The 12,719-nt window shown below is 39.1% G+C and overlaps 1 protein-coding gene across 2 annotated transcripts in view; it reads right to left on the reverse strand.

Moving 5' to 3' along the window:
- Nucleotides 1–12,719, reverse strand: part of GRIN3A (glutamate ionotropic receptor NMDA type subunit 3A) — a 167,449-nt gene that overhangs the window by 39,304 nt on the left and 115,426 nt on the right. For both annotated transcript variants that reach the window (XM_040481856.1, XM_040481857.1), the window contains exon 6: nt 4,835–4,986. In XM_040481856.1, coding sequence (XP_040337790.1) covers nt 4,835–4,986 — 152 coding nt within the window. The remainder of the gene's footprint in view (nt 1–4,834; nt 4,987–12,719) is intronic.

The raw sequence follows: 12,719 nt of genomic DNA on the forward strand, positions 1-12,719 counted from the left end.
AATTACCAGAAATAGGAAGAAAACGCAGCTTTCATATAGTGTTACTAGGTGACCATATCGCTTACTAGCCAAAGTAGGTTATTTTTTCGGAGTGAAAGGGTGTTTAATTACTCTGTGGCAACATATGTAGACTAGGACTGGACATGGAAAATGGAGAGTCGGGCCAGAGATAAACGAAGGAATGTCCTCCTCAAGGGCACCTGTTGGGAGAGGTACCCTGCAGAACTCCTCCCCCTGGGTGGTGAAGGAGGTGGGACACGTTCATTAAACCGCTATTTTATTTACTCCACCCAAGAAGCCCCTGAAGAGATGAAGAAGCTAAGACTGAGCTGCGTTAGTGATTTGCCCTAAGCAAGCTGATGGTAGATGCAGGCTTCTAATCTGGCTTGTCAGATTTCAGGGCTGGTCCTGGTTTCCACACTATCACAGCCCAGCAATGTACGGCATTTGAGGCAAAAGGTATGGGAAGCAAAGCACTTACGTAGTAAATGCTTCCTTCTTCTGACCTTTTCTGAAAGCTTGGGGGAAAAAAAAGCAGGTGGAAATTCATGGATTGAGCCAAGGGAAATCCAGCAGGCAGAGGGCCTTCACAGAGGAGCCCAAGCTCAGCCAATGAGATCAAGACTGGTTTCATTTAATTATATTCTGCCTTTGGGTTTGGTGAGGGAGACATCCTGAAATTCTGTCATAGGTTGTTCAAGACAAATGTGCCGGCTGGTGTACAAGGATACACACTGCTGTTTGAATGCACACAGGTGAGCATCATCATATGGCAGTTTGCTACTACTGCACAGACCAGGATGCACCATACTGCAGAGCACCATTCCTGAGAAAAAACAGCTCCATGCGTGTTCAGAAGATTCCCCGAGGTTGGGGGCGGCCTGCTTACCTTACACACAGAATTTTTTTTTTTTTTTCTTGTCTGAGGTTCCAATTAATGATACACTTCCCTTCCATTCTCCTCAGTCCTACCTCTCTCCCCCTTCCAAATTCAGCTGACCAGGAGAGAGGGCCCAGGGTGGTCTTAACTATAACTTGATCCTGATGTCAGTCTCTTATCCAACTGCTTCTATTTCACTACATCCAGAATTTCCCAAATGCTTCTCTCCTGAATTTGACCTGCTAAAAACCATGGTTGGAAAAAAAAAATTTAGTGTATTTTGTATGCATGACCTGAACAGTTTATGGCTTCTAATGATTATTTGTTATTCAAAACTTATCTTCTTACTTGTCCACATGTAATTTGGTTTTGTTCAAAATTGCTGCTAAATTCATAAAAATCCTGGAACATTTATAGTGAAACCTCAAAATCCTTAACAACATAAGTGATCTTGTGGCTACCATATCTGGGCATAGTTCAGTATTTTACAAGCACTATCTACCTTAATTTTCACCATAATCCTATAAAGTAGATATTATCATCCCCAATTTGCAGAAGCTGAGGCTCAGAATGGCCAACTAACATGTCCTGTATCACACAGCCAATAGGGTTCAAATCCAGAACGGTCTCTCAAGCCCATGTTTTGAACCATTATGCTGTACTGTAAAGAATATTAATATTATCTCAGGATGATCCACTGGATCAAAGCTAGGAGGGCTCTTGCAGATGATAAAACCCAAACACCTCATTGTACAGATAAGAAGTGGTTGGGATGAGAGAGGAAGCAACTTTTCCATTTATGGAGTGGGTATGGAATAGGTGAGTGATTGCTTATTTGGCATCCATTCTCCCGTGTCCCTCTTCCTAAGGGAATGCTGCTTTTGTTTAGGTCTTCTCTATGTGACCATGTATTTCAAGGGAAGCCGTCCCATCATCAGTCCTAGGGGATGAGTCATGGTTGGTCTAATCCATCATGATGATTTCATTCTCCCTGCACTGATTGTATATTAATATTTCCATCATTTGCTACTTGTGTCAGGTTTCTTTTTTTTTTTTTTTTTTAGTTAGTTTATTTATTTATTTATTTTGAGACAGAGAAGAGAGCAGGGGAAGGGGGGGAGAGAGAGAGAGAGAGAGAGAGAGAGAGAGAGAGAGAGAGAGAGAATCTTAAGCAGGTTCTGCAATGCCAGTACAGAGCCTGACATGGGGCTCGAACTCAGGAACCGTGATTGTGACCTGAGCTGAAATCAAGAGTTGGATGCTGAACTGACTGAGCCACCCAGGTGCCCCTGTGTCAGGTGTCTTTCCATAAATGGTCTCCTCTTCTCAGAACAAAATAGCAAGGCAGGTGTTATCATATTCATTCATGGATGAGGAAACTGAGACTTAATAGCAGCTAAGTCATTCAGTTGTTAATTGGTAGAGTCAGGATACAAGTCCAGAAATATATGGCTTCAAATTTATCATGCTTTGTGGTAGCTCTTTTCATACTGGAATAAATAGATTTATGTTAGTCTCCAGAAGGATGTTCCCCTCTATGTGCCTGGTGGAGTTAGGTTCTGAGTCTGCAGAGTCCTGTACCTCCAGTGGAGGTTTGTCCAGTGGAGTCAGATGGTCCCTCCAGCTGATATCTCAGTCTGATGGTCCTCTGAAGTGGCAACAGCCTGGAGGTGTTCGTGTGATCAAGCAGGTTCAGATCATTCCATATGGCTGGCTTTGGGGACATGACTGAGAGGCTCCTTTTGCCTTGTCTGATGTCTTTTTTGTCAACTTTGAATCACTTGGAAGTTTTGGCATGAGTTAACCACGGTCACAGCAAATGGTAGAAAACACCAAGTGAACTGCTGCTTTGCACAATTTAAGCAACTGGTTTTTTTCCTTTCTCGGCTGACTTAATTCAGCTACCAGTATCAGCCCAATTTTACTTCATTTAGAAAATGCCATGCAAACCTCTCCAAATAACGATAAAAATGCCTGCCTAACAGGGTTGTAGTGAGAACCAATGAATTAATGTCCCCAGTACAGCTTATGTCACATAGTAAAAAAACAGAACATGCTAGTTCCCTAGTTCCCCATTTTCCTCTTTGCTTCCTTTAAATCTTTGTTCTATGACTATCTTCTCAGTGAGATACAATATGAGGTTAAAAAGGAAGATATGACTCAGATTGGCACAGGGATTATAGGCAGGCTCTGGAGAAGCAAGATTTCAGCTGGGAATTTATAATGAGAAGGCATTAGCTGGTAAATGCCTGGCGTAAGACTTTTGGGGAAGGAGGATGTAATAGCATGTGCTGAGATGCCAATGCACAGAAGCCACTGGCGTATCTCTATCTCAAATGGCCACTGTGGTGGGGCTGTAATGAGCCAGGGGAAAGTGGCATGAGACGAGGCTGAAGCTGTAGGCAGGATCAAGTCCCACAGGGCACTGCAGGCCATGTTCTGCATTTCAGATTGTTCCCTAATTAACACGGGAAGCCAATGCAGGCTTCTAAGTTGAAGAGTGATCTGCCACATGGAGAATAAATTGGAGAAAGGCAGACATGAAAACAGACAGCGGTTAGGCGGCTTTTGCAGTGGCCGAGATGAGGGATGATGGCTTGAACTAGAGCCATGACAGCGAAGATGGCAATAAACGGGCATACTGGAGACATATTTTATAGAAGGAAAAACTATGGCTTGTTGATGGATACGGAAGGTGAGATGTGGGAAGCATTAAGGATCCTTGGCAGTTTCTGGAATGGACAGAGGCGCCATTACCCAAGATGTGAAGCACAGGAGGAAAAGCAGATTTAGGAGAGAAGATCAAGGGTTCAGTTTTTGACAAGTTAAATGTGAGATGCCTGTAGGATATCCAAGTAGGGATGTCAAACGGGAAGGTAGACATATGGTTCTGGAGCTCAGAAGAGTCTGTGTAGAAATACAAATTTGGGAGTTGTTGACAAATAGAGGCTATATGAAGCCATTATTGTTGTTGGCTATAGTTTTTGGAAATGTCTGGCTGACCTTGTACCGATTTATTTGGCTTCTCTTTTAAATACCTGAACCCATGGTTCTTCTTATATCTTTTAGTCTATCTTAATTAACCACTTTGATGGTTTCTTTCCGATTACATTGTAAAAGCAGAGCACTGCAACAGAAAGATGTAGATTCTGACTATTTGTTTGCCTTGGGCAAATCACTTAGGACCTTTGGGTATTAGTTTCCATCTGTAAAAGAAAGGTATTGGCTGTTTTCAGTTTAAAAAATCTATGATCCAGTAATGAAGAATTACTGGGTAAAGTGTGTCTATTTTTGTAAACCCACAAAGGATTCATCTTTGGACTATCGGGAAAATAGCTTTGATTGGATCTTGAAGGATAGTCTGAAGTCCACCTTGTGACCAGCAATTAACACTTAAACTGAACACTGTTTTTTTATGTTTATTTTTGAGAGAGAGAGAGAGAGTGAGAATGGGGGAGGGACAGAGAGAGAGGGAGACACAGAATCTGAAACAGGCTCCAGGCTCTGAGCTGTCAGCACAGAGCCTGATGCAGGGCACGAACTCACGGACCGCAAGATCATGACCTGAGACGAAGTCGGACGCTCAACCGACTGAGCCACCCAGATGCCCCTAAACCGAACATAGTTAATGAGAATCTCAGATACTATTGCTGTAATTTGAACAGCATTTCTTCTGCACTTGAGAATATTGCATATAGAAGAAAATGGAAATTCAGACATTTACTCATCAAAATAGCATCACATTTAAATATAAGACAAACTTGTGTTATTGCAAATTCCTATAGGAATGGGCACTCTTCAAGTGAAGGTAGGAGTCATTCAAATATCATGGTGAGTTCTAGTAGAGGTAATGGCCTGGTTTGTACCACAAGACACATGTAACAGTGCATTTCGTCACATCCTTCAAAGTAAGGCTTTATGAAGCATCAACATTATCAGCACTTTTTCCCTTACCTCAGTGACAGCAAAGCTTCTCTTTCCACAGGGAACCACCTTGTACCACTTGTCATGCAGCACATCCATGAACCCATGAGACTTGTACTGACTGATTAGCTCGGATATATTGGAGGTCAGTGGAGAGTTGGGTGGAAGACCAATGCCATATCCTAGAAAAAAATATAATCTCAGATCAGCTTTTCGCCTGAGAGGTGCCTAAGAGGTTGCCACGATTGTGTGATGTTGCCATCAGACCTGGTAACAAGGGTAGGGTGAGCTTTCACTATCTTTCCTTGAAAGGACTCAGAGATGTCCAAGGTATGATTACCTTGGATCTGCTGCCTTTCTGAGAAGGAGAGGAGTCTGGAAAGGAGAGGAATGGGCTGCACACTGTGTTCTAGCGGCACATTGTATTCCAAGGCCTTCTGCCCCTGCCTTCAAGGTAATTTTTTTTAATGTTTATTTATTTTTGAGAGAGAGAACAGGAGAGGGGCAAAGAGAGAGGGAGACACAGAATCCAAAGCAGGATCCAGGCTCTGAGCTGTCAGCACAGAGCCTGACGTGGGGCTCGAACTCATGAACTGTGAGATCATGACCTGAGACGAAGTCAGACATTTAACTGACTGAGACACCCAGGCACCCCTACCCTTCAAGGTAATTTTGAGAAGCTATCTTTGAGGCCTTTACCAGGGCTAGGACTCCCTATCCACCTCTCCTAAACCCCTCCTCTGAACCTTGAACACACAAAATTGGATTAATTACTATCTCTTGTTTATGGCATTTTCTTATCATTGGTCACTTTTGTTAGTTTATTAATAATGAGACCATGTAAGCATAGAATATAGCATGAGCACTGAAACATCCACAAAAACATGTCAAAAAAGAGAGAGAGAGAGAGAGAGAGAGAGAGTCTGGTAATACCAAGTGTTGGAGAAGATGTAGGTCAGTAAGATGTAGGTCACTTACATGTTGCTTCTGTGAATACAAACTGATATAACCATTTTGGAAAATAGCTTGCTATTATTTTGTATAGTTAAACATTTACATGCTCTAACATGAGCAATTTTATGTACATTCCTAAAGAGCTCCTCCACAACCACATGGGAATATGTACCAGAATGTTCCTAGAGGCACTGTATGTAATAGCAAAAACTGGAAACAACCCAAATGTTTTTAAAAAATATTTATTTATTTTTGAGACAGAGGCAGAGTGTTCAAGAGGGGGAGAGGAGCAGAGAGACAGAGGGAGCCAGAGGATAGATGTGGGGCTCCAACTCACGAACAGTGAGATCATGACCTGAAGGGAAGTCAGAAACCTAACCAACTGAGCCACTCAGGTGCCCCCCAAATTTTCTTTGACAAGAGAATGAATAAATAAATTGTGGAATGTTTACACAATTGTAGTATTATACAGTGTGAAACATATAAACTAGAACTACATGGGATAATATGGATGATTTCTAGCAATACTGAATAAGAAAGATCAGTCCCAGAAGATTCCAGCATGATTCCATTGTGTAAATGTAAACACATTCACAACAAAACAGTCTATTTTTAGGAATTCGTATGTATGTGGCAAAAGTATAGTTAGAAGAAAATCAAGGAAATGATAAGCCAAATATCCAGGACAGTGGTTATTTAAGGCAAGAGAGGCAGGGGGGAAGACTAAGGAGGAGCAAAAAGGTGGATGTAATGTGTTGTCAGAGTTTTATTTATCAGCATGGACTCTGTATTCTCACTCTGTGCGGCTTTACTTCCCTTCCAAGCTATTAATTCACTGTTCTTTTCTTTGATGAACCATGTGAAAAAGCTAATTAACTACATTTTGTCTTTAACTATTGGACAGCATGGTCAAAAAAAGATGTTTTGCCCTCAGGATGATTGAGGAAGATAAATTAAAGGTACAGCTAGCTCTTTTTTCACCGATAAAGACTAAAATGCTGTCAAGAATTCAAAGATGCTTCATGAAAACAAACGCTCGCTATAATTATTCCATCCTACAATTTATTTCCAAGGACATTAGCTTTTGTTGTTGTTTTTTTATTGTGGATACACAAATCCTTTTTTAAAAAAATGAGGCTTGAGATACGTTTATAACCAATAAAAGACAAAAAAAAAAATAATGCAGAAAAAATTTGAGTTTTAAAGAGCTGTATGGTGTTTTTCCCCTGATAATTTTGTTTGTTCCCTAACAATGGCAAGTTAAGGAAATGATGACAATGTCAAGAGCATGATTAGAATTTTCCATCCAAAAAGCTATTTTGAGTGTCTACTTTGTGCCTAGTAGTTTTGGTTTGAAAAGCAAGACTGACAAGAAAAGACTTTAAATAGGCAGCCTGTTCTTCTGCTGATGTTATCATTAAATAACATTTTTTTATAATAGGTAACTATAAGGAAGTAAGCAGTTTTCTTTAGAAACTTTTATTATAATGAATGCTATTGACAACTCAGTTGTACATTCACTCATTCAGCCCTTATTTACATGTCAGACACAGTAACGGTCAAGTGTCTAATAACATTCAATGACTGACTGACTCATGCAATCATTCATTCACTCATTCATTCACTGAACAAATATTTGAGTGAATAAGCACTGTGTTCAGTGGTCAGGATTCAGCAGTGAGCAAGGCAGATATAGTCCCTGCAGTCATTGAGTATGTACCTTAACAGGGAGATAGTTTTCACTGCACCATGTAATGATTATACCATTACAAGTGAGATAAATGCCATGAGAGAGAACTGGGGCATATACAACATATAGCAGGAGGAATTGGAACTGTCTGGTAGAAATGGCTTGATGGTCAGGGTAAGTAGGCCAGGTTTGCTGAATATTACTGTATTTTCCCTGAGGCAGTAATTTTCCATGACAATTTCTAATGTGAATTGAGAGATGACTATATACCATGTTCTCTAATAAACTTTTTACGTACCTTACCCCATTTTGCGCTTCATGCACTAGATGAATACTGTAGACTATGGTATACAGTTCAGTTAAATCACTCTGGAATTTAATAACAAGAACTAGAACATATTAAGCCCTACTGTGTACCAGATAATATTCCATATGTGTCTAGCCCTTATATGAACTTACGGCATAATACATATTACTTAGAGACTTAAAGATTGAGTAAGTAAACTGCCCGAGGTGACAGAGCTCATAGTTGTCAAAGCTAGCATTTGAAAGTAGGTCTGTCTGAGTGCAAAACCAATGCTCTTTCCATTGTGTCCAGGACAGCATGTGAGCAAGACAAGAGAATACATGGCTTATTTCCTCTTCAACACAGGCCCTATCACTACAGTCATATTGATGTCAACTCCCCAAACCAGGCAATTCAGTAAAAAAACACAATCATCTAAACTGGTGGTTTGTTTTTAGCAGACACAAGTATATATTATTCATAAGCAGATTTTGTTTATAAACTTTTCAATAAATTGTGTAAATATAGCATAAGCACAGCCCTAATAGGTATGTGATTGTACCTATATGAGGGAATTAATTAGCAAGGACACTCCCTGACTATATTGTTTCTCCTAAAAATCTTCTCAAAGCCAACAACTGCAGCCTAGGTTAGTGTAATAATGGCAGAACTGTTTTCAGTTCTCATTTGATAAGCATTTGTTGCACACCTATTCATCTGTTCATTAATTCCACAAACGTGTTGAATGCTTTTTCTGTGCCGGATATTCTGCCAAGGGCTGTGGAGACTTCCAAGTTAAGTCAGACACTAATTCTATCCTCATGAAGCTCATGGTGGTAAGGGGGAGAGGAGACAGACATAAATAAGTACATAATGTGGTAGAAAGTTATAGGACTTTTCTGGAAGGCAAGGTAAATGATGCATAAATTCAACAAGGTAAAATATAAAAACCAGATGCGATGAGGAGGATGGATGAAACTCTATGGAGTTCAGAGGAATGCGATCTTGCTACCAGATGAGAAGGGTAAGAGGAGGCATCTTAGACTGATTCTTGATAGTGGCATTTGGGGTAGAGGAAACAAAAAACATGATGTAAAATTTAAAAAGCTGAAATTAATACTTACGATGAATCTACATATTTTAAGAATAGTTTTTTGGCACTACAACAGAAGTATTAAAAATGCCTTGGGGAAAAAGCTATGTTGAATTTGCAGAGAGACATTTATAAAAAATTATTACATAGGAAATAATAAATATTAAATCACCCTATTCCATCATGTCAATTTGCAACTGACTGCTAAAAATAGATTACTGTCCTTTTTAATTTTCTATTTTAATATGGATATTGAGTATTGGCATTTAAATGATTATTGGCATTAATAATAATTATGAACCAATTAAAACAAACTATGCATACAGAACAAAGGGAGAAATAGGAAAAAAGTTAGTGGTGATTAGAAGAGGTATTTGTTAAAAGACATAAAAATCCACTTTATTCAGAAACATAAAATAGTAAAACCTTGAAGGTTTCATTTCTGTCCTTTTTATCAGTTGCTTTTCAAATTTGATTGTGTTCATTGGTCAAAGAATTCTGATTTTTAAATTGCTGACTCAACCTAGCAGCCTGAGTTGCTTTCATTATCATTAGAAACGTGGCTTTGCAATAAAGACGAGGTTGACTATTTTGTGGTTGATGGATGAAGCAAAATGGAATCCTTCAACCCTAAAGATGAAGGCATCAGGCACCCTGGAAATTGGATACAGCTTAATAGCCCAAGAGAACAATTTTCAGAACAGAATCCTGATCTTTTCCCCATGGATAAATCAGCTTTACTCAGCTAAGAGTAGTAGAAATATATTTTGGCTAGCAAATGTATAGTTAGAAATTCATAGACTAAAAGAATCTTCCTGAAATATAGTTGGGAAATAGATATTTTGAAAATGAGATCTTAGATAGGGTTAAAAAGACTTCAGGAAGAAAGGTTAATTCATTTTTGCTGTCTGTCCTTAGAATACTGTATTTAGCTACGCTGGGGCAATGGCCATTGAGAAAATAGGTTTCTCTTACCCCCAGAACATCAAAGTGGAGAGAGAAGTGTGTGAGAGAAGTTGAGATATGTGAAGGCTATCTATCTGGAATAATTTTATAGGGAATTGGTCTCAATCTATGAATTCAGTATACCGGATGATAATAATTTATTGGGCACTATCTGCTTGTCCATGCTTTACCTGTATTATTTTACTTAACCTTCACAATAGCTCCACTCTAGATGTACTATTCATAAACCCATCATGCAGATGAGGAGCCTGGAGAACAGATGAAATGACCAGACCAATGGGGCACAGTTAGTAACAGCAGCTCTGTTCTAACCCAAGCGCTCAGACTCCGGCACTATATTACGTATCAGCGGAAAGCAAGTAAAGGAACAAACTCAAAAACAGGCAAAGGTCTTTGGCAGAAAGGTCACAAATCATTACTGTGCAGTTCCATTACTCTTTCTTCTCATTTGACCTTTATTGTCAGCTAACTCCAATGCATAAATTTGGGACATGTATTCATTTATCTCAACACTTTCTTCTTTTCCAGAGCACCCTATATGTCTTTGTGTCCCTGATGTGTGGTATTTAATATGACGAAAGGCTTTCCACATGCTTCTGAATTCTTAATAGTTTTGGTTTGCTGTGCTGAGTCCTCAGGAAAAGGTTTCAAAATCAAAGTGAAGCCACTGGCTCACATTTGCCTCAGTTTTACCTTTTAAGCCTAAATAAATGCAGAACGGTGAAGCTGGGAGGGGGAATCAGTAGTCACAAGCAGTTGGTGTGATATCAATACTATATAAAGTGAAGGTACATTCAACATGAAGCAATCCAAGGACTGTTTTCCCTCTTAAGTTCTCAAAGCCATTTAAGCACTTGGGAAAGTAGGTGCAGACTCTCAGGATCCTTTGACGAACTACATCAGTAAGTGAATTAAGTACTTATTTCAGATTTAACCTAATGAGTTACATCATAGGTAATACATCGTCTATTACATACCTGCTATAACACAGTTGATACAGATACATATATATAAAACATTTCTGTAAGCTAAAAGGGTAAGAATTGGTCATAAATTGCTTTCATGACATTTTTATATAACTATAAGGTCTGATTAATTAATAACTCCATATCTTTATAAGTTCAAGAAACATATATGTTCTTAAAGCATATAATATTTTTTAAAATTGCATTGAGAGAAATACTCCCTAAAAAGTTAGAAGATTAATTTTTTTTTTAAAGCAGCAATCAAGACTTTTACTAGTATCTCGATCACACCGTTTTTTGTAACTTATAAGTATCCTCCCTTTGTGTTTTACCAAGTTCTGTTTGTAAGCTGTGAACTTGTTGGCAGGGGCAGTACTGAATTAAATTTTCTGATTTGCACCTTATCCAGACTAAACCAGCAATGTTTTTTTTTTTTTTTCCTTTTAAAATAAACCAACAATGATGAGAATGTTTTCTATTCAAATCTGCAGTCTTTCTGTTCTCTTGCAGAGAGAGCTCTTCATGCGCCATTTTGTCCTCATCCCCTTTGAAAACAATGTGGTATGTGGAGATGATGGGAACTGTAAGACACTAAGTCTCAGGAGCACAGATGGAAATGTAAACAGGAAACCAGTGGGGAGTTAATTGTGTGGCATCTGGCACAGGGGTCTAGCAGAGGCAAAAAGCCATCTCACCACTGTCTTTTGACAAGATAGGGTTGCACCCTGAAGACAAAGGTGGAGAATGGAGTCCCTCATTCTTATGCCCGCTACAAATGATTCATTGTTAGTAGCTGCTAAAGGCAGAAGGGACCTCAATTACCCAGTGCATCTAGGACAGAAAAAAAAATCTAACATCTCTTCCATATCCCCAGATGCCACAAAAAATGGGATTTTTTTCCATTGTTACGTCAAAATGGGTTTATATAATAAATGTTCTTTTGGTTTCTTGCTTTTCTTTTTCTTTTCTTTTCTTTTTTTTTCAGACTTTGCTATTTCAGATTGTAGTTTTAAGAGAAGACAACTACCACTAAATCTCTCTCTTCTTGGGTTCTATCCCTGGTTCAGGTGGAGGTCATTTTGCTTGGAGAAAAGATTGATTTCTCTTAGGAGAAGCTTGAAGAAACAGCATCAGCTCTTACATTCTCATTCATCACAAAAACAAAGACTGAAGTAAAAAAATTGCTGATACGTTTAGGGAAGACAGAAACCAACTGTGGCTGGGAAATTGGAATCAGAATAGTTTTGATACACTAGTTAACATATAGGAAAGAAGAGTTTTCTGGAAATAGGGCTTGTGCACCCCCATGGGACTGTTTCAAGTCAAAGTGTTTTCTGACAAGTGAGCATGGCTGTCTTGAGAGCCAGCATGTACTGTCAGAGAAGGGAAGCTGGGAATTGGGAGATGTGAAATTTGCTGGTTCAAACTATCAGCTCCATGTATCAACTGCTGTCCAGAATGAAAGGAGAGACTGACAAAGCAATCCTTCTTTGGTTCTGAAGTTTGACTGATTGGTTGATCACGTTGGGAGCCAAAATTTGCTGCCAGTGGGGAGAAAGGCAAACCTGAGGTCCCAAACAAGGTTTTGTTTAGGACTCTTAAAGCTTCCTAAGGTATAGAAGGAGATTTCTTTTTCCATTGTTTTCCCAGCTAGTGGAAAAGCATGTGTTTAGGAACCAGGAGGTTTAGACGATTATTCCAGGATAATCATCTAATTGTGTGATTATGTAAAAATGATGTAATGTCCCTGGATTTTCTTGTGGATAAAACAAGTAGATTGGAGTAAATCAACACTGAGGTCCTTCCAGTTGTAGAATGCAATCATTCTAGTTTCGTGCCGGATTCATTAAAGGATTTGGTCATAAGAAAAAACAGGTTAAATGAAAATTGTTACAGTGTCAGCTTGCCACCCCTCTCAGATAATCTGAAGCAACATCATTTGGGTAACAGCAATGTTTTTT

This window comes from Herpailurus yagouaroundi, unplaced genomic scaffold (genome assembly GCF_014898765.1).
Source record: "Herpailurus yagouaroundi ecotype Mexico unplaced genomic scaffold, PumYag 160, whole genome shotgun sequence".
NCBI lineage: Eukaryota > Metazoa > Chordata > Mammalia > Carnivora > Felidae > Herpailurus > Herpailurus yagouaroundi.